This window comes from Ricinus communis, chromosome 10 (genome assembly GCF_019578655.1).
Source record: "Ricinus communis isolate WT05 ecotype wild-type chromosome 10, ASM1957865v1, whole genome shotgun sequence".
Lineage (NCBI taxonomy): Eukaryota > Viridiplantae > Streptophyta > Magnoliopsida > Malpighiales > Euphorbiaceae > Ricinus > Ricinus communis.
The window spans coordinates 18,728,153-18,748,754 of NC_063265.1; the positions used below are offsets into that span (position 1 = coordinate 18,728,153).

General features: G+C 34.3%; 3 protein-coding genes across 5 annotated transcripts; 2 read left to right on the forward strand and 1 right to left on the reverse strand.

Moving 5' to 3' along the window:
- The first annotated feature begins 3,051 nt into the window (after positions 1 to 3,051).
- Positions 3,052 to 9,726, forward strand: LOC8277452 (squamosa promoter-binding-like protein 9). The gene is made up of 3 exons (XM_015727314.3): positions 3,052 to 4,415; positions 8,613 to 8,752; positions 8,876 to 9,726. The coding sequence occupies exons 1-3, from the start codon at positions 4,051 to 4,053 to the stop codon at positions 9,502 to 9,504; spliced, it is 1,134 nt and encodes a 377-aa protein (XP_015582800.1). The 5' UTR covers positions 3,052 to 4,050; the 3' UTR covers positions 9,505 to 9,726.
- Positions 9,727 to 10,238: 512 nt separating this feature from the next.
- Positions 10,239 to 13,765, reverse strand: LOC8277451 (G patch domain-containing protein 11). Its single transcript, XM_002532296.4, has 4 exons — positions 13,596 to 13,765; positions 12,347 to 12,877; positions 10,810 to 10,875; positions 10,239 to 10,680 (listed from the first exon to the last, which is right to left on the reverse strand). The coding sequence occupies exons 1-4, from the start codon at positions 13,719 to 13,721 to the stop codon at positions 10,621 to 10,623; spliced, it is 783 nt and encodes a 260-aa protein (XP_002532342.2). The 5' UTR covers positions 13,722 to 13,765; the 3' UTR covers positions 10,239 to 10,620.
- Positions 13,766 to 13,961: 196 nt separating this feature from the next.
- On the forward strand, positions 13,962 to 20,157 carry LOC8277450 (protein STRUBBELIG-RECEPTOR FAMILY 2). 3 transcript variants are annotated; one of them, XM_048379808.1, is made up of 16 exons: positions 13,962 to 14,337; positions 15,267 to 15,399; positions 15,494 to 15,565; positions 15,662 to 15,727; positions 15,828 to 15,899; positions 15,979 to 16,050; positions 16,560 to 16,631; positions 16,737 to 16,802; positions 16,894 to 16,959; positions 17,048 to 17,328; positions 17,895 to 18,172; positions 18,278 to 18,543; positions 18,781 to 18,928; positions 19,156 to 19,295; positions 19,410 to 19,566; positions 19,659 to 20,157. In XM_048379808.1, the coding sequence occupies exons 1-16, from the start codon at positions 14,244 to 14,246 to the stop codon at positions 19,776 to 19,778; spliced, it is 2,103 nt and encodes a 700-aa protein (XP_048235765.1). In that variant the 5' UTR covers positions 13,962 to 14,243; the 3' UTR covers positions 19,779 to 20,157. The 3 variants fall into 3 exon arrangements, with proteins under 3 accessions (XP_048235765.1, XP_015582794.2, XP_048235764.1); XM_015727308.3 differs by having other exon boundaries at positions 13,967 to 14,337; positions 19,685 to 20,157; XM_048379807.1 differs by having other exon boundaries at positions 13,968 to 14,337; positions 17,898 to 18,172; positions 19,685 to 20,157.
- The last annotated feature ends 445 nt before the right edge of the window (positions 20,158 to 20,602 follow it).

Here is a 20,602-nt window from a genome sequence, read left to right on the forward strand (position 1 = left end):
TAGATTAATATTTATTGTTTGGTAGGCATTGAGTTGTTCTAACCTACTCTCAAATGTCAAAAAGATTATTTGCAATTCAATTAAGATTTGAGTAAATCAGGTAAATATATTGGATTACCTGCCAAGACAAGATTATTAGCAAAGGCTTTTATTGATAAAGTATTCTTCTATCTCCATTCCACCTTTCCTGATTTTCTGCAATTCTCCTTTATAGTAGACGATCCTTAATTTTGTGTGTGCACCTAAAAACTCTTTTGCAACATCCCACAACTCATTTTAAGGTCAATTTTTGCAAAACCACATTTGAATTCATGGTGTTATATAGCCATCTAACAACAGTTGATCATGTGTGATACATTCTTCATACTCTGAATTTGGTATTTTACCTGAGCTACCTACTATAATTTTTAGTAAAAATTTAGGAGGGCACGGTTTAGTGCTAAGGATATAACTGTCCAATTGTGGCCTATAATTATTGGCATGATCATTGCTTTTCATAGAAGATTATTAGTTTGATCAAGCTTGATTGCATTGTACTGAGTAAGTGCAAGTTTGTTATGCGGATTAAGTAAAAGAAATGATTCTTCAGAACTTGGAGTGCTTGGAGGAGTTGTCATGGTTATTTGAGTTTCTTTTAGTTGTTGATGTTAGCCTAGGTAAGGCTCTGGTACCAAGTTAAAATTAGAGATCATATGAGTCAAATACTATATCAGGCTGTAGAGATTTTATTAGTTTTTATATCAGTTTATTATAACTGATTGATATCAGTAAAATAAAATAAAAAGAAAATAGCTATAAAAGAAGCACAACCGATCAAATTTTAGAAATAAGTTGAATATAAAATGAACTATCTCTATTAAATATCTACAACTATCACTTCTAAAAGGTAGGAAAGTAGTATAATTGTGAGTTGAATCAGTCCAAGGCTTTTTAAACAACTCATGTTGTTGTAACTAGATAATATCTCAAAATATAGAAAAATAATTACAGCACTATAAAGTATACTCTAAAGTATTTACCTATATAGTGAGGTTCGAATAAAGCATATGGCTCTTTAATATTAGCACTAATAAGGAATATTAAAAAAAAGTTGCTTTTTTAATTTATTGAAACATCATTTTTCTTGACACATATCAAATGATAAAGTTTGCACATGAGTAATTCTTATATATGCACTATTGGTCATGTATATTTAATAATAATTGGCAAGTCAATTGCAATATTGTGTTTCAAACAGACCATAAAAAGAATTTACTTTATAATGTCTGGTCAAATATAATAATTTTTTTTCAGAATATAGAATTATTATGTCAAAGTAAACTCAAATAACAAGATAAAATTTTATTTAAATTTTCATACAAATCATACTCTATATATATATATATTTTGAAATACTGTGAATACATAACTAATAATATATTGAAAATGTTACAAGGGCCAATGGTAAAGTAATATATTTTTAGATTAATAATTTTCATATTTAATATTCTTTTGAAGCTAGTCGCATTTTATAATTTAAAATTTCTGCTATCCTATAAAATATTAGGAAAATAAATTTTTTATTGAAGGCATATACTTTAATAATATTTTTTAATATTCTTTGCATTTAATTTTTAATTTGAAGTATGTAATTGTATTTAATATTTTTTAAGTATATATATTAAGCTCATTGATAACATAAATAATAAATATTTGAGATTGAATTAGTATGATATTTAAGCTTTCTAACTGACTATTATAAAAGTATTTTATAAATTAATAAATTATCTTACAACTGATTGTATTAATTCATAAAGGGATTACTGTATATAGAATATGAGCTAAATTTAAACTATTTAAGACTTATTAAATATATATTTTTGTTATATATTCAATTTAAAAATAATTTTATTATTGATCAAGTTTTATGTTTTTTTAATGGAATGGAAGATTTGTAGTTTTGTATAAAAAATTTATTTAGTTAAATAACATTGTAGACAAAATTTATGATATATACAAAAATAAACAAAAAGATTTAAATTATTATTTTCAAATAATATTATTTAGAGATTTATCTTATTCCACTTATATTTTTTAATTTATATTTTCATAGAAAATTAATTATTTCATATTTTACATGAATATACTATTTTTCCATCCAAATGAGAAAGTAGAAATGGGATCTACAAATTTGGAAGTTGATTTCTAAAAATTAAATATTTTTGACAAATCAAAGTATCTTTAAGCTATTTTTTGAATGATTTTGCCAATCAAATGCAATTTTTAAGGCTTGTTCGGTACCAATTTTTTTATTTTGTTTTTAAAGCAGAATATATTAATATTTATTAAGAATATTAATATTTCCTGATTTTCTCAGTCTACTAATTAAAACAAATATTTTAATATTAAAAACATAAACTAAAAAATAATAATAGCAAAATAGATTTTTACTTCCACTTAATGAGGAAATTTTTTAGAGATGGTGATCCTAATTTCTTTAGTTTAATAATTTCTGATTTATTTATTTCAAATATTACGTCACAGATTTTGGTTTTTTGTACTCGGTTCTGTTGGTTCTTAGAAATTAGGTCCATGGCATCTGATATTAAAAGCACTGTGGTCCTAACAAATAAATAAGCTAAGCAAATGATAACAGAAATCACAAATTGTAAAATTTTACTATTCACAAATCACAAGCAAATCTGTTACACACGAGAAAAAGGAAAAGAAAAACAAAAATAAAATCTATAAAATTTAACAAAAATTACTTTAGAATTATATATATATTAAAATTTATATAAAATTAATTATATAACTAAATTAGATATTAATAAAATAAATAAAGTTTTTAAGTAAATTTTATATTAATTTATTATTACATTTTATAATATTAAAATATACTTTATTTATTTTATTATTTTTATTTTATTTTAGATAAGTTATTCAATAAATTCTAAATTTTTTATATATTTTTCTCAAATCAAATAAATTACTTAATAATTTCCAACCAGAGATAGTATTAAGGTAAATCCTACTGCTCTAAATATATTCAAGAATCTACTTTTGCATAGGCTCAAAAAGAAAAAAAATAAAAGAGAAGAAGAAGAAGTCGGTTTATGTTTATAACAAAGTAAAGAAAAATGTAAAGGCAGAACTCATGAACAGCCAAGAATCCATCTTCTTTTTATTAAAAAAAGTTATTCACTGATTTATAATTTCTGTGATCGTTTTCTGAATTTATTAAATAGAAAATCTTTTACCATTTTTATCAACTCAAGTTTCCACCTTCCTCAATTTTGCAGCTCCTAAATGTAGAGAAAAGAACAATATTTTGGAAAAGAGAGAGTTAAAGACATCAATCATCAAATTACCAAATCAGGGCACCTGTGTGGACTTAAAAGACAATCCTGCTGCTGCTAAAAATCTGTGGCTCACCAACCAAGAACAAGAATGAAGACGATCAACAAAGAAAGGGTCTTTCTGACCTTTCACAGCATCAAAAATCAAGAAAAGGAAAAAAAAAAACATTAATGTGGGCACCCAACAAACCCAAGAACAGTATCAGTCACTTCTCAACTCTTTGATTCTTGGAAAAAAATGGAGAAAGCAAGCAAGAAAGAAAGACAAACTAAGAAACAGGAAAAAGCTCTCTCCATAAAAAAAAACAGTTGAGAGTGAGTTTTAAAATTAGTTGCTATGTAACCAAAGTTCTGTGCTTTCTTCCTTGAACTCATCAAAGTGCCTGTTTTTTTTTTTTTTTTTTTTTGGTTCTCTGTATTATTGTTCTTGTCTATAATTTTGAAAGAGAGGGTCTTTCTTGGTAAGGCCAGTCAGTGTACTGATACTCTATAACCCAAGCTGTCATGGGCCAGTGTCAGGTGTCTCTGCTTTTCACTACTTTTTATCTGTCCCTCTCTCTATAGTCTAAGCTTCAATCCCTCTCCGTTTCTTTTGTTTTCTTTCTGTACTTTCTTTTTCACTTTCATTTACAATCACAAACACACATACACAAAGAAAAAAAAGAAGAAGTATCCACAAAAAACTGCCATGAATGAACTGTAAGCAACAGTTATGGAAATGGGTTCAGGCTCTTTAAGTGAGTCAGGTAATTCCAGCAAAGCTTCTTCTCCACCATCCGAGTCAATAAATGGGTTAAAATTTGGCAAAAAAATCTATTTTGAGAATGCAGGGTCCGGGGCTCCGGTTAAGTCTTCTTCACCCGGCTCATCATCATCATCATCTGGGTCTGGGGCCCCGGCTAGGAAGGTTCATGGTGGGCAGCAGCAACCACCTAGGTGTCAAGTTGAAGGGTGTAAAGTGGATCTGAGTGATGCTAAGGCTTACTATTCAAGGCATAAAGTTTGTGGTATGCACTCTAAGTCTCCTAAGGTCATTGTTGCTGGTTTGGAACAAAGATTTTGCCAGCAGTGTAGTAGGTCGGTTTGGTTATAATTCTCACTTTCTTTCTGTCGTTCTTTACTGTTTTCTCTCTTTATGCTGTTTACTTGTTACTTTTCGTACATATAGATTTTGGTGGATCTTCAATAATGTCTATTGGTGCCGTTGGAATGTCCTTTTGCTGCATTTGTTGTTTGAATTTCTGTGTGTTCCTTACCATTATTACAGTGTGTTCCCTGTGGTTCTGGATTGATGTTTTATTTTACTCATCTTCTCCAAATTTTTTAAGGAAGTTTATAATTATGCTAAGGTATTTTATCAATTTATTGAGGTGGTAGATTTAGGTAGAAGTGGGGTGTTCACAATTAAGTGGTAAGGTTTTTTAGATTTAGGTAGAAGTGGGGTGTGCATGATTAAGTGGTAGCTTTCAATGACTTTTCAATAGGTTCATGGTTATCTTTCTTTGCCCTCAGAGAAAGTTTGTTGCTGTCAATTTGGAAAGTTTTTGAACTTTTCCTCCCTCTTTTTTATCCATTTCTTTTCTAATCATTGATGGGCTTTTGGATTTATTAGGCTAACAAATTAATTACAATTAAACATTCTTTATGGAATTGGAATGGGTTCTATTTGGGTGTTTACATTGTGCTTTTTTTCTTTTGGTTTGTTTGTTTTGGAAGTTACTATTAGTCTTGAGTTCAGGTTGTCGATTTGTCCATGTCTCAATTATATTTGTGGGTTACGATAGGTGAACTGGTTGGTTTTAGGTATTTGTGTATAATGGAAACTGCTTTGGCAATAGACTCTTGAGGTGAACTTATTCAGCTTTTGGTTACTGCTTTACTGGTAAGGCTTATGTTTCATCAGCTTTTTCCTTCCATTTTTTTGCTGGGAACATCTGTTTTGAATCTTTACATATTAATTATGTTTTAGTCTTACAAGGGGTTTTATGAATCTTCTGACTTCTGTTTTGCTGGAATTACTAGCCGTCTATGGCTTTCACCCTTCCATAAGCTTCCCTACTCAACTAGTGTGATACAAACTTGAGACTCCTAGGCAAAATTTTGTTCATTTGGGACTTGATAATTCCTTTCCCTTTTCTTAAGCTTAATTTTCCCTTTTCTTTTTGGAAATTTTCATAAATTAGCAGAAATTTATCCTTTTATGACAAGTGACAGCAAAACTAATGATTCATACTATATGCTTTTTGCTCGATCTAGAGACCATTGGATCTAAGGCTAAATAGTCTCTTCATCCTCATCAGAATTTGGGATGGTTTAATCCCAAATTTTAATCATTGGGAATCTCCGATAAACAGGGACACATTAGAATGTATTCCTTCTTCTCACAAAAGAAAGAAGATTATACTGTTTTCAGCTTTTTCTTGTAGGTCTGGCGTAGGATTTCCTCTAAACATTTTCGTGTGCTTGTGAAATTCCCGACTTAGAAAGGTGTAGATCTTTTTGTGTTAAGTTGTCAACCAAAAAGGTGAAAATGGTCTCTTGGATCCCATACTTATGTGTCTTTGATCAATGGAGGGAGAAGGGAAACCAAAGGCATAAATCTTTCATACGTTGTACTATGGAATATGTGAAGTACCACTTACATGCAATTTTTAATTGTTATCTTGCTGCACAGTATTGTTATATATTAAAAATGATCCAAAGGATAATACATGCCTGCTACACCTTCCGATTGTCCAGATTAACATTGATAGCTTCCAGATTCATCTGACATGTGGGACCTTGTATTCACTGATGGCTATATGAGGTGGTCCAGAATTTTATATGAAGAAGTCATCCTTCCATCATGTCTTATCCTTTGGCTTTTTCTTTAAATGTTCTGAGAGCATGTGCTTCTGGTATGACAAGAATGACCTGCTGGGATAATTTTTTGTTTCTAATCTATGATGAAGACGAGTGCTTTTAGTACACTTTTCTGTGATAGTATTGGGATCAGCTTCCATGTTGAGATTTTATAAGCTTTGTAACCTCATTCTGAGATTTATTCCTTTGTCTTGTTTAAAAGGTAAATATGGTCTCTATCGCTGGTAAAAGAACAAATTATGATTGTCTCTGGGTATACTATAACCGATATGCCAAACTTGATTTAAAAAATAAAGGAACACAAATACGGGAGTTAGACTTTTTCTTGAGCTAGATCTACAGACATTCAAGAATTTTACCTTGCTTGCATGGGGACAGGTTTCAGTAGGAATTCAAATTTACAGTATATGAGATAGTTTGCTTACTTGAACGAGTTTATGCACCTTTTCTGTATATTTAAAGCTTCATGAAACATGTTGCTACCACCTTTTTTTATGAACCAAAGCATGAGTTCTAAAACTGTATAGATAGGGATCCAGATGATGACTTGTCATTAGATTGGTCTCCTATTTGGAGATTGGCTTTTGGACCACTTGAAGTCAATATATTTTAATGCTAGATGTGAATGCTATCTTCTAGCATTCGTCAAGAAATATAGTTATCGTTCTGGGTATAATGTAAACCTCATCCTTAGCCATTATGGAAGCTCGTCTTCCCCAAAACGTGATGTAAGTTTAGGTGAAAGATTCGGTAGGTTAGATGTTTTGGAGCCTTCATATATAAATTTAACATGATTGGACGCTCTTGTGTTTGCATGCAAGATACTTCATACCATTCAAAGACAAATGTGTCAAAATATTCATAGATGTTGACTTTTGGTATTGTGGGTCCATTAGTCCTGTGCCTCGATGAGCAAGAAATGCACCAAACATCTTGACATGAATATGGTGAAAAGGTTTTATTCACAGGAATTATCAGTCAGATCTGCCAGATAAAAATAGTTGTGTGATGTTAATCCTTACCTTAAAGATTTTATGGAATATTTCAGTATTTATGATTATCCTTGTCTTAAGTTGATTGAAGGATAGGTAGTTCAGATGTGAAATGTACTTAGTAAGGTGCACCAATCTGAAAGAGTTTAACCACAAAAAAAGCTTTTTCTTTCCTCCACCCTTCTCATCTTTAGCCATCATATATCTTGTCAAATATTAAATTAAAATCATTGGGTATGACCATATCTCACCTGAGATGATATTAGAGTCCTTTTAACAAGTATTGAATGGGTGGATGGTTCAAATTTAGATTTCAATAGTTATGACTTGGTAATGTTGTTCAAGCAGGACCTCTATTATGTTTCACATTTATCCTAATGGGATCTGAAGTACCTATCACTTAGCAACTAAAAGAAAGCTGCCTTACATGCCGGCTGGATATTCTTCATGGTATATATGGCTAAACTCCCTAGTAAAATTATTAATACTTAATCACGTTAATTATTTTTCATTAAAAACAAAGTCCTTAATATCTTCAAAATGGGAGTGGAGTGTATTGATTGTGAAGGTGAGAAGTTGATTGGTCAGTAATTTAAACTCAGTGAAATGAATGGAATTGAGGACAACTTGCATGAGTTATCTGGTGGAAGTTAGAAATGTCTGTGAATAAGTTTCTTGCTTGGTTAGCTGTTTACTAAAATATATTGTTGGTAACATTTTGATTTTACTATCATTTTATGTAATATTGTCAACAACTTGTTCTCATTCTGTTGTCGTGTATGATAAATTGTTGTAACTAAGGCCTGGAATTTTGTTTGTTTAGCTATCAGAAGTGAGAAATTTTTTTAGTTCAATACTTCAATTCTTGGTGGCTTTAGTTTGATGTTATTTAGCTTTAGTGTCCTTGAAATTTGTGATAGAAGTGTTTTAAATAAAATGCTAGCCTAGCTTTTGAATATGCACTGAGATGTATTTGGGGTTTACTGGCAACTCTAGACCTTGTTCATCCACATTGTTGGGGATTCTTCTTTGATACCCAACCTGCTCTTGTTCTAGGGTAAATGACTCGTACTTTTCATCGACCACTAGAAAATGGTCATTGATCTGTACTAAGTATGTTAATATGGAGACCTTGGCTGGGTTGAACGGGCAACATGTTTGCTGAAGTTAGGATGGGACACCCTTACTGAGCTATGGGTCTTCATCCTAAAGTTATTGATGGCTTTTCTTTTTGTTTTTGTATAATTCCGGTGCTTAGGCTTGGGATAAAGAAATTTTTGAACTGAGATACTGCTCGACTGCTTATTTCTTGTTTATTCACTTGATTTCCACATTGGCTGTATGCAATATATGGAGAGATAATATTGATGATGTTTCCTATCAGTGTCTGCTAATAACTTACCTATTAGTCTGTAATCAGATTTCATCAACTTCCTGAATTTGACCAAGGAAAACGAAGTTGTCGCAGACGCCTAGCAGGTCATAATGAGCGACGGAGGAAGCCACCGCCTGGATCACTGTTGTCATCTCGCTATAGCCGACTCTCTTCAACAGTTTTTGGTAAGACTTCACTAATAGAAATCACTTTTAGAGGTCCTCTTTACAACTGCCAGAAGAAATATTTAACTTTCTGATGTGCATTATGGTTGTAGTGTTATTATCTGTTTGTTTATGTCATGACAGACAATAGCAGCAGAGCTGGAGGCTTTCTTGTAGACTTCAGTGCTTACCCGAGGCTTTCTGCGAGGGATGCATGGCCAAGTGCAAGGCCATCTGAGAGGGTGCCTGGGAACCATACCACTGGCGCAGGAAGGTCTATTCCTAATCCATGGCAGACTAGCTCTCAGAATCCTCCATCTAACCTTTATCTGCAAGGTTCAGCAAGTGGGACTGGTTTTTCCAGTTCTGAAAATCCTTCAGGAGAATGCTTCACAGGAGTCAGCATCGCTGACTCATCCTGTGCTCTCTCTCTTCTGTCAAATCAACCATGGGGTTCAAGAAACCAAGCATCAGGGCTTGGGGTGAAGAACTTAGTTGATCCCCAAGGAGCACCCCTGGCTCAATCAACAAATCCTCATGGTGCAGCTGTCAATCAATATCCAAATCCCTCTTGGGGTTTCAAGGGCAGTGAAGCTGGTAGCAGTTCGCATGAGATGTGCCCTGATCTGGGTCTTGGTCAAATCTCGCAGCCTCCTAATGGTCATTTCGCGGGTGAGCTTGAGCTGTCTCAACAAAATAGGAGACAGTATATGGAACTTGATCACTCTAGGGCTTATGACTCTTCTACTCAGCACATGAACTGGTCGCTTTAGGCGGCCCTCTTTCTCTGGTTTATAGTCTTTCAGGTATTCAATTACCCTAAATAAGAAAACTGGAATATCCAGAGGCTGGGCAGTAATGTTATACCTGATCTTTTGTTGGGATAAACCCGTTCTAGTTTGGCAAATCAGAAACCAATCGTATTTTGGTTCTTGGTCTGTAATCACCTATTATAAAGACAACGTAAAAACAAGGGATTACCTTTGTTTTACCAATTAGCAACTTGCATCTGCTTGCTGTTTTAATATCATACGATAGATGTGCTTGCATGCCCTTATATTCTAATATAGTCCAAGCGCAAACGCTGTTCTGCATTTATTGCAGCTAATTGCAAGTGGATAGAAAATAACAATAGAATCAATTAGTTTTCCAAGGGTAACTGAATTTTACATTTTTAACGATTTTTTGTTCAGGTTTTAGTTTACATTTGAATGAACTTGTTAATTCAGGAGAGTAATAAGAATAACTTATTCTATTACTATTGCTTAATACAATGTTCAACAGGATAATTTTTTTTTAAGATATTCACTATTTCTTTTGCATGCCAATCATAGACATTGCACACTAGAAGGCAGCGGAGCTGGTTCGTTTAACAGCATATGCTGCAAAAAGGAAACATCCCAGAACAGTACTCTTCTACCCAAAACCAAAATCCTACTTGTGCCTGAATCTCACTGGACCTTCAAATTGCAACATGTTTCTACGGTATACCTTATCTGTGTCAATCTAATTGAATCAGTGAAACACTGGTATAGAATCATGAACATCAATATTTGGACTCAGCTCTTGGAAAAGATGAAACTCCATTGTCTAATTAACTAACTATTGTATGTAACTAGTTGTATGGTACAATTAATGCAGCTATCCAACCCTAATCATGGAAGACCCTAAGACAAACGTTTACAAGGTATACCATGGATATAATCCCCATCTGCAGCATGTGAACTATAAATATAAACAACCTGTTCCCTTCCTGCATTTTCTGTATTTCAAATATGATCAGAACGAAGGCAACTTTGTCCACCATAAAATATGAAAAAGAGCCTGATTTTCCAATCTTATAAAAGAGTTTGCATCTGAAAAGGCACCCTTAAACGGCAAAATTCAGTCTAATGGTCATCTTCGTCTGTTCCAGGGCAGTCAGATAGAAGCGCTTCTTTTGTTTCATACTGGAACAAGCACAAAATCTAACGTCAGGTACTAGTTTTTCAAATTTGCAATGCCTACGGGCATATGCATTGATGCACGATTAATTTGGACTCCTCTGACTTCAGGTAGAAAGTGAGATATTGACATACCTGAAATCCACAAAACAGGCAGTATCTATGTTCATCTCTCAGTTTCATTAAAATTTCTTGCAAATCCTGCATCCACAAGTTTATTGCGAATTACAGTCATAAAGAGTAAAATTTCTTTCAGGAAATAGACAAATATTTACAGAGTGAAATGAATATAAAAGAAGTGAAAAAATACAAGATTCTTAACTATTACTTGGAGACTATTTCACTTGGCCATTGACAAAATAGAGATGCGGCAAACATGTACTTTTTGCTGAAATAAGGTGCATTTATTGTTCAACAAACTTGTTTACTAGAATTTATTATAACCAATTAGTAAAAATAGAAATAAATCTTATAATTTTTACCATGTTTTATGAACTTAATTTTCCTTTTCGGAGTGTGTGTATGTATGTGTATATGACTGGCATGAGAAAGAATTACAAGGAACCATAAAAAGAATTCGCAGACAATTTCTGTTGCCAAAACTGACACATTAAAATGTTAAACGCTAAATAAGCAACCAGTGCAGCCTAGTTTCCTAAAGCCAAAATCAAAGCAAGGGCTGAAAGTTCAGAGATTAATGGTTCACTAAAAGTAATTCAAAAAGAAAGTTTTAATAGGCCTAAAAGATTGAATTTACTTATCCAGTTCCTCAAGCCAATATCCTGTTTATTATCTCCATTTTGACAAGCAAAATTTTTCAGATGCTCAAATGGTCCAGCCCTAATGGCTTCACTGGAGTAAGTCAGGCAACCTTCAGTAGATGAGTGCTCTATAGCTTCAGTGTGCACCTAACCACCAAAGCAAGAAATGAAAGCATAAAAAATGAATGATTCGGGAAGAGTGGTTGGAAATTGAAAGTCCCAACAGCCCTGAAGCTTTGCAATTTACTATCCAAGTCCCAAGTTACCTCCAATCCGATAAAGCAAAGTTTTAAAGGCACAAGGTCCACATGGATTGGTGCAGGCCTTGATGTCTTCACAGAAGTAAGGCAGGTGACCTTCAGTAGGTGAGTGCTTTATGGATTACGCGAGCACCAGTACAACGCACTGGAGAAGTGAAGGCGCGTCTCACAAACCTTCACCACTAACATGCTGACCCAGTCCATAAATGCCATATCAGCTGAACAATGATAAACTTCTTAGCAAACCACCACTAATAGACTAGAAACTTATCGAGCCACCAGAAACTGGTGTTGACATGCCAGTCACCAAAATGACGAATAGTAGCCAACTCTATCTTATATAACTTAAGGGCGTAAAACAAAAATCATCAACATTCAAAATTTAGTAGCCATTTCTTTAACATTTTCATCACAAACTATTACACAAAACATTGAATTTTCACATGCAACCATTAACACTGTTATTAAGTGAATACCAAGTAGTTTGGTGTGTCTACCGCCAACTAGCATGAACAATTAATATATTGGTGGAGCACATCATTGGCACAACCTGAAGACACTCAATGATTCCGATCCCATTTATGTATCAAAATCCATGACTAGCTAAGAAACTTCTAAAGAGTAACAAGAAAAATCCTTTTGAGAACATACCTCCTCTGTTATCTCTTCCTCTTCTTCTCCCTCTTCTTCACCCTCCTCCTCATTCTTTCTTATCTCTACAACTTCTCTGTTCTCCAACTGGTCAAGCGCTACTTTTGCTTTTCGGAAATTTACTACAACCCTCTTACACCGCCATTGTGACTTCTGCCGAGAACCAAACTCTACCATCAAATCCTCTTCCTTCCTTCTCTTCCACTCAGCCTCAATCTCCTCTCTTTTCCTCTTCTCCTTATGTGGATCCTCTCTTCCAATCCCAACTCGTGTCCGCCGAATTTCAATCCCCACTGGCTCAGCTCTCCCTGAGCCCTCCTTACCAAGAGCAGCACCGGGGACATAACCCATTTGCTTTAACAACTTAAATCCAATGTTCGATTGTGGAATCGGAGCCTCTATTTTCGCTAAGGTTTGCTCGTCCTCTTGTTGTTGCATTCTCTCTCTTTCACGTCTACGCTGCTCTTGCCAGCTGAGGGTTTTGGACTTCTTCTTGAATGATTCACCAGCTGAGACTTTATTGCTTGAAATCTGCATAAAATGACAATGAGCACTCTCTGCCTCAGTGGCTAACAAAATAAGAAATGAAAACTACCATAAAATCGAAGCAAATTCTTTGCAAAAACACAATCCCATTGTTAGTCAATACTCCCTACAATTATATGTAGATGCCGCACATGTTCTTATAACATGTGTAATAGATGTGCATAAATTTACGCTACACATAATACAACTATTCAATTCCATTAGTTTTCTTATCTTTTCTTTGTTTTATCATCCAAAATTGCTTTCTTTACTAACAGAACCTTCTTAAAAATCATTGCTAATTTTCAGATACTGAAAAATCAATTCTTAGTTCTTATTGGCCTTGTTAGGAATTATTCATATGCAAGAGCTCAATTGGATTGAATTCTTCCAAAATCATGTTACATTTGGCATGATTTTTTTTTTTTTTTTTTTTTCTAAAAAATGCCTGGTTTTTTTTTTAAGTTGAAACCAAACCATTTTTTCTTTAAAAAAAAAAAAAATTACCAAAACGAAAGAATTCAATTTAAATTCTTCCATTTTTACACGTTCCAAACAACTTTCAGGCTTTTTTATTTAAAAAGACCTGCAATGAGTCTAAAATGCTTAAATCTAGTAGCATATAAAATAGGAAATAAAATTACAGTTTCTCTCTAGGGTTTATCAGAAAATAAAAGAAAACAAACATATGGAGTTTTTAACCAAAAAGAAAAAAAAAACAGACCTTTTTGGAAGATAATATAGGAGAGTTGGAGGTTTCAGGAGGAAGAAATTGAGAGAGGTCTCCCATGTAATCTTCCTCTTCTCCATCTTCTGTTAGCTTATTTCTTGATTCAGCCATTATTCTCATCAAACCTTTCAAGAGACGAAAGCAAGAGAGAATTAGCGCAAACCAAGAGCCAGAATAATAGGCCAATATTGGGCCTGTCAATGTCCACAAAGCCCAACGATGCCAATACGTGTGCACGGCACGAGTCCTAAACGACCATAACGGTTTTCTGCTGACGTGGAAGAGCGATTATATTGTTATACTCATTTCACGTGATCGCAGTCAAAATCAGTCTCTCTCTCTCTCTGTGCAAAGAATGGCTTCTTCAAACAAAAAGCAATTCATGAAAACCCTACTTTTCTTTTTACTGTTTGGTTTCTAAGAAAAACACGAAGGAAAAACAAAAAGAAACTTTATAGTCTTGAAATTCTAAAACTGTAACTCTTTCAACTTTATATTGTATCTTTCTTGAATATAACATTTTGTTTCTTCCGTACGCACGTCATTTTCTCGGCAAACAAACAGGTCGCATTTTTTACTTCTTGTTTAACGAACTTACACTGTTCGATCTTTCGTAGAAAATTAACATCTGAGATAGTAATAATGGCTAAAGAGATACTACAGTTTTATTTCACTGTAATCGTCTTCTCGGCGATTCTGGTTTCACAGGCTTGGGCAGTTACTGATCCGTACGATGGTAATAGCGTTTTCTCGTGATTTTATATTCTCTTGCTTAACTCATTAGGATCTGTATGTTTCTCTTGACTAGAATATCCTTTTTTTTTTTTTTGAGTCGGTTAGACTATACAGTTAAAGCAATAAAAGTTGCACTGGCAATTCTTTAAACTAAAGTGTGTTAGATTATATATTTTTATTAATTATTTAGAAAACTAATCAACAGAAATTTGAATATGATGTTTTGGTTACTGGAAAATGACAAGAACAGAATCGGCTCAAGATTAAGAATGTTCGTTTCTTTTACATATTTTCTATGCAACCAAACAGAAAGTCCACGTATTTCTGAAAAGAGGAAAAGAAAAAAAGAATGTCCACATAGGCCAGGAAAATATCTCTTTTCATTATTTTATTATTATTATTATTATTATTTTTTTTGGTAAACATTGTTATTATTATTTATTAACGCTCTAGGTAGAAGAAATGGCGGGAAAATAAATGAATCAGGTTTAATTGTTCAATCATGGAACACATGCGGATTATTGTATCATTGGCATTACTTATTTATTTATTTATTTATTTTTGCTGGAATTGCTATTGTTATCATTTTGGAGATAGTACATGAAGACCAATTAATCATGCATCATATAACAAGGATGGGATTTTCTTGATCTGCTACTTGCAAGTTATTGATCTGATGCAGTAACTATGCGGGATTCTCATAAATCAGATAGTGGCCGATGGCCAGAAACTTTGATCCTTTTCCAGACATAATTTTGCTTTGACTTGATCTTCTTTCTGGCAATTTATTTTGATCATCTATTGACTATTGCTTTTACCTTGGTATAAACGTTATAGTGTTTTTCTGTGCTTAATTATCTGCCTAATTCTCTATGAGATGATGAGATTTATCTTTATAATAATGGTCTGGTCCTTCAAAATTACATGCAGTCATAGCCCTTGAAAATCTTTATTTGGCCCTGAATAAGCCCCCACAGCTCAAGAGTTGGAAATTGGAAGGAGGGGATCCATGTCAGGAGTCATGGACTGGAGTATCATGTTCTGGATCATCTATAGTACACCTGTAATGCATCCTATTATTTATTTATTTTGTCTATTCTACTGGACAGTTGCCAGCAGTTTTAAGGCCAAATAATATGTTCTTCTACGTTATTCAGTAAAATTCAGGGACTAAACCTTAGTGGGTACCTCGGAACCCAGCTCCATTATCTCCACAACTTGAAGTACCTGTAAGTTTAAGTTTTACTTATTATTTTTTCCTATCAAAGTACTGCTTTCTGTCGTCTTCTCCTTTCTTTTCTTTTTAATCTGGTTTCTTGTTTTAGGGATGTTAGCTCCAATTATATTCTGGGCGAAATACCGTATAGCCTACCTCCTAATGTCACTAACATGTAAGTTGCTGCTTTTGTATTCTGGTCATACTCATGGTTAGACTCTGTATTCCAGATTACTAATTTCGTCTATTTATGAATGGTTTTATTTGAAATGCAGCAACTTAGCATTCAACAACTTGAGCCAAAATATACCCCATTCGCTGTCAAGCTTAAAAGTTCTTCGACATTTGTACGGTGTTAAACTCCCTTTTCCTTTTTGATATCTGAATAAGAGTGGATTCATGAATCCTCTGATTGTCTTTTTCCAGGAATCTAAGCCACAATTTACTGTCTGGGCCCATTGGCAATGTGTTCACTGGCCTAAAGAATCTAAAAGCAATGTATGTTTCTGCACCTTTTTGGGTTTAGCAATTGTAATTAAGCAAGAGTAAGGCACTCATATTGCTACTATATAAGCATTCAAACGAGTGTCTGGCGCTTATTATTATAGGAGGCCAATGCACAACTCTGAACCTTCTTTAATTGGTAATCTGTTACCAGTTTTGTGTAATTAGATGCAGAAGTAACTATAGAACAACTCGTTGAATTTCTTTGTTGCAATATAACATAAGGAAATGTTGTATCTAAAGAGTTGAACTTAATCTTGGGTCGAAACTGTTTATTCTTATCCACTTCTTTGGATATTTGTTCTTTCCAAATTAAAGTGAATATAACAATTGAAAAATCATGGGTTGGGAGGATGGATTCTTTTGATATTCAGTTTATCATGCGTTTCAGTTTTCCTGTTCCTTTTTAAACCCTTCACCTTTTGGAGTTCCTAGTTCCTGACCTTTCTTTGCAGAGAATTTCGTGAAGTGATTCCTCATAAAAACTCAATATACTGTCACAGGGACCTATCATACAATGACTTCAGCGGAGACTTGCCACCTTCATTTGGCTCTCTGAAAAATCTTAGTAGATTGTGAGTTTATACAACTTCCCATAAATTGACCTTGGTCCACGTTGCAGTGTGTTTCTTCTATTGTATGCCATGTGGTTCCTATTTTTGCTTCGGCTGTATTTGCAGGTTCTTGCAGAACAACCAATTCACTGGATCCGTTATCTACCTTGCTGATCTTCCCCTAACCGACCTGTATGTTCCTCCATGTATTTTACGTTTTTTGATTGCATTTTGCTGCTGATATGACCCATTTAATCCTTTCCTTGCTCATTTCTGCTCTCAGGAACATCCAATCTAATCAATTTAGCGGTGTTATTCCTACTCAATTTCAATACATACCAAATCTGTGGTAAGTGATCAAAAGGTTCTAACTGTTGATAGATCTGATTTCCTGCACTAAGCACCAATCATCAATTTTTGGTTGTACTTTTTACTAGGATTGATGGGAATAAGTTCCATATAGGAGCCAACTATCCACCCTGGAATTATCCTCTGGAAAATGTGACCATTGGGCAAAATTTTAGTGGTCCCCCGTCAGCAGAATCAAGTGCCCTTGAGAACTATCCCAATCACAAGGCAGCTGAACACAAGAAGAGAAGGCTAGGTCCCGGAGGAATAGCTTGTGTTGTTGGTGGGACAACTCTTGTGGTGGCCTGTGCTGCAATTTTTTTTGCAGTCCGTGTTAAGCAATCCGTTGATTTTCCAGTTAGAAACAGAGGTGAGACTCCCGAGTATACACTACAAGTATTAATATGACCTAAGTGACTATTGAAAGTTAAAACTGCAGGCTTGATCTTGATGTTCAAATATTTATAAATTACCTCTTGTCTCTGGTACTGTCGTAACTACAAACTCTTTCTTCTACTTAGTTCCCAGTTAATCAGTGTATTTCCTGAATTAATATGAGTGGATATGATGGTGATAAGAATTTATCTCCTATATATGTTCTTATTTTTTAATCCAAATTCACCGACTTCCTTGGGCTCTTTGTTAACACAAAATTCCAGCGTAATTCTCCGAACTTTTCAGCCGCAATGATTAGTTAATGTATTGCATGTACTTTTGAATCTGTTTAGTGTCGATATATTGGACATGCATAGACTTTTCTAATGTTTGAAATTCTATCATTGTAATGATGGCATAAGCATGCTTGAGTTTGTCCTGTATATTTAAAATGCATTGGCTCACAGGTTAATTACTTTTCAGTTCACTGCTTCTTCTGCATCAACAATTCTTCTATATTTCAAATAATTTTTTTGTCCATTTATTCTATTTGCACGCTAGAAGACTGTTCGCCAGCAGCATATGATGCAAGCCCACAGCTCTTGCCAGTCAAATCTCCACCTACTCTTGGACTAAACTATGTACCTCCCGCTTGCCGTACAAGAAATGAAAAAATGTCCAGAAGAAGAAGCTTTGCAAAGAAATACAAAGCCCCTGCAAGTGCTAAAATTTATACCGTTGTAGAACTTCAATCAGCAACAAACAGTTTCAGTGAAAAGAATCTAATCGGAGAGGGATCTCTTGGTTCTGTTTACAGAGCTGAGTTCCCTGATGGCCAAGTACATATTTCAGAATTTTCTGATTGCTTGTACAATTTTCAAAAGTGAATCAAGTATAAGAGGTCTTTGACTCCTAACCAACCCCGCTCCATTTATTTTTTTCAGATATTGGCTGTGAGAAACATCAGTATGGTATCACTATCTTTCCAAGAAGAAGAACAATTCATGGATGTTATCTGGACTGCATCTCGACTAAGGCATCCAAACATTGCGACACTTCTTGGATACTGTGTAGAACATGGACAGCATCTCCTTGTTTACGAGTATATCAAAAGTTTATCTCTAGATAATGTTCTGCATGGTGAAGGATACAAACCACTGCCATGGACAGTTCGTCTCAATATTGCACTTGGTGTTGCTCGGGCTCTGGAGTAAGTATCCAGTAGTTCTCTTAACAGGTTCACGCCTTTACTAAGAATAGATTTTTGCATACCAAGACTCAATTTCATTATATAACAATGATTCTTCTTTAAAGGGAGTAATAGTAAATCTATAAGTAATAGTATATCATTGTGTCCTTCAGAATCATATATGGTTATTTATATATAATATTTTATAATCTTCCCCATGTTTTTAATTTTTGCCCATTTTCAAATTGATGATTTCAGCTACTTGCATTCTACTTTCTGCCCTCCTATTGCTCATGGCAACATAAAGGCTTCCAACGTCTTACTTGATGAAGAACTCAAGCCTCGTCTCTGTGACTGTGGGATTGCAATTTTGAGGCCGCTGACCAGCAACAGTGTTAAAATTAAGGCAAGTACTTCATTAGTTTCTTACTTTTTCTTATGCTTATGCAAATTTGTAATCCAACACGAGAAATTTAAATTGCCTTGTGATGCTCGTTGGCTTATTTATTTTGCAAGGAGATTAGTGAGCTTAAGTCAATTACATGGTCCTTTTACGGCTACGCTGCTAAGCGTAATTTTTATACAAGCTGTGCATTAAGTGCATCTACTGCTGTTAAAAATTGTTATAAACAGGCTTCTGAAATTGCTGTTGGTGATACTGGCTACACTGCACCTGAACATGGGGAACCAGGAACAGATAACACTAAAAGTGACGTTTATGCCTTTGGGGTCTTGCTTTTGGAGCTATTAACAGGAAGGAAACCTTTTGATAGGTACGAGTCGTATGACTAGTACTATTTCTTTCTTTTAAATTTAAATCTTTTCTTAACATGTTCCGTTACATTTTGTCATGTCTACTGATTAAACTTTCATGTCTTCTAACACAGCTCAAAGTCTAGAAAGGAGCAATCACTGGCAAAATGGGCTTCATCTCGGCTTCATGATAATGCGTATTTGGCACAGATGGTTGATCCAAGCATCAAGAGAACACTCACCTCCAAGACTATCTCCAGATATGCAGATATCGTCTCCTTCTGTATTCAGGTACTGCCATACCTATCAGAAGTGCAATTTATGAGAGTAACAGTTGATCACAAAACTCTGAATTTGAATTCATTACATTTAAGTTACTCTAGTTTCCTGTACTGAAAAATCTCAACAGCCTGAGAAGTTATTCCGGCCACCTATGTCTGAAATTGTGGAATCTCTGGCATCTCTTCTGCAAAACTTCACCAATGCTAGAAACGGTGCTGTAGATGGCACTGAAGTTGATCTCCTTGACAGGCCTTTTGATAGAAAACAGTCCTGCTTAGTAAGCTCTCCCACAGTGAGCTTTTACTCCACCTGATATTGCAAGCAGTCAAAAGGCACACAAAACTGATATGCCTGGCGTTCTTGGAGTGTCAACATCGAAAGCACTGGGGAAGTTTTGTAACTCGAATACACTTAGCACAATATATCATTGTCAACATTGTAAATCTGTAACCCTACATTAGTTTTGTATCATGTATCAGCATTAAGGCATAATAATAGGCACTCTAATTCTTCAATCCGGTGAAACTGAGGTTTGCTTACCTCTCAAGCTGAGAGAATTCTTTTGTCTCTCTTCATTATTCATGACCCTACGTTTTAATAGCTTTACCAGTTTTACTTTCTTTACTTTGATAATTTAATCTAACAGAAAATGAATCTGTTTACCGGAAGAAAATAATGCCTAAAGAAGTAGAGAGGTTAATAAAAAGAAACACAGGATAAATAGCCTCCTTTTCTGTGCTGCTCTTATGCAGAATTATGGAGTCATTAAAGTGTACACTCTTTGTATCTAAAAATACATACTTCTGCCAACTGATGCCTAAGCAAATATGTCAGCACATCATATACCTAAAACAATTTCTGATCTTACGAATTATACAAGCATGAACCAAAAACTTAATAATTTCTAGATAGCTTCTGAAGATCAAAATCAAGCTCTTAAAAATTGGGAACATAATTAAATTGTAAAATCTCAAGAGCTTCTATGCAACCGCTGCTGAAAGAGTCATATAAATAGGAAAAAAGAAAAAAAATGGAAAAAGAGAAG

Excerpts from the sequence above, each read along its gene's own strand:
- LOC8277451 (XM_002532296.4), bottom strand. The coding sequence starts at position 13,721 with ATGAGAATAATGGCTGAATCAAGAAATAAGCTAACAGAAGATGGAGAA. Across the intron at positions 12,878-13,595 it reads CTATATTATCTTCCAAAAAG|ATTTCAAGCAATAAAGTCTC; the intron begins GTCTGTTTTTTT and ends CATTTTATGCAG. Across the intron at positions 10,876-12,346 it reads AGGAAGAGATAACAGAGGAG|GATTTGCAAGAAATTTTAAT; the intron begins GTATGTTCTCAA and ends TTGTGGATGCAG.
- LOC8277450 (XM_015727308.3), top strand. The coding sequence starts at position 14,244 with ATGGCTAAAGAGATACTACAGTTTTATTTCACTGTAATCGTCTTCTCG. Across the intron at positions 14,338-15,266 it reads AGTTACTGATCCGTACGATG|TCATAGCCCTTGAAAATCTT; the intron begins GTAATAGCGTTT and ends AATTACATGCAG. Across the intron at positions 18,173-18,277 it reads CTGAGTTCCCTGATGGCCAA|ATATTGGCTGTGAGAAACAT; the intron begins GTACATATTTCA and ends TATTTTTTTCAG.
- LOC8277452 (XM_015727314.3), top strand. The coding sequence starts at position 4,051 with ATGGAAATGGGTTCAGGCTCTTTAAGTGAGTCAGGTAATTCCAGCAAA. Across the intron at positions 4,416-8,612 it reads TTTTGCCAGCAGTGTAGTAG|ATTTCATCAACTTCCTGAAT; the intron begins GTCGGTTTGGTT and ends GTCTGTAATCAG. Across the intron at positions 8,753-8,875 it reads ACTCTCTTCAACAGTTTTTG|ACAATAGCAGCAGAGCTGGA; the intron begins GTAAGACTTCAC and ends ATGTCATGACAG.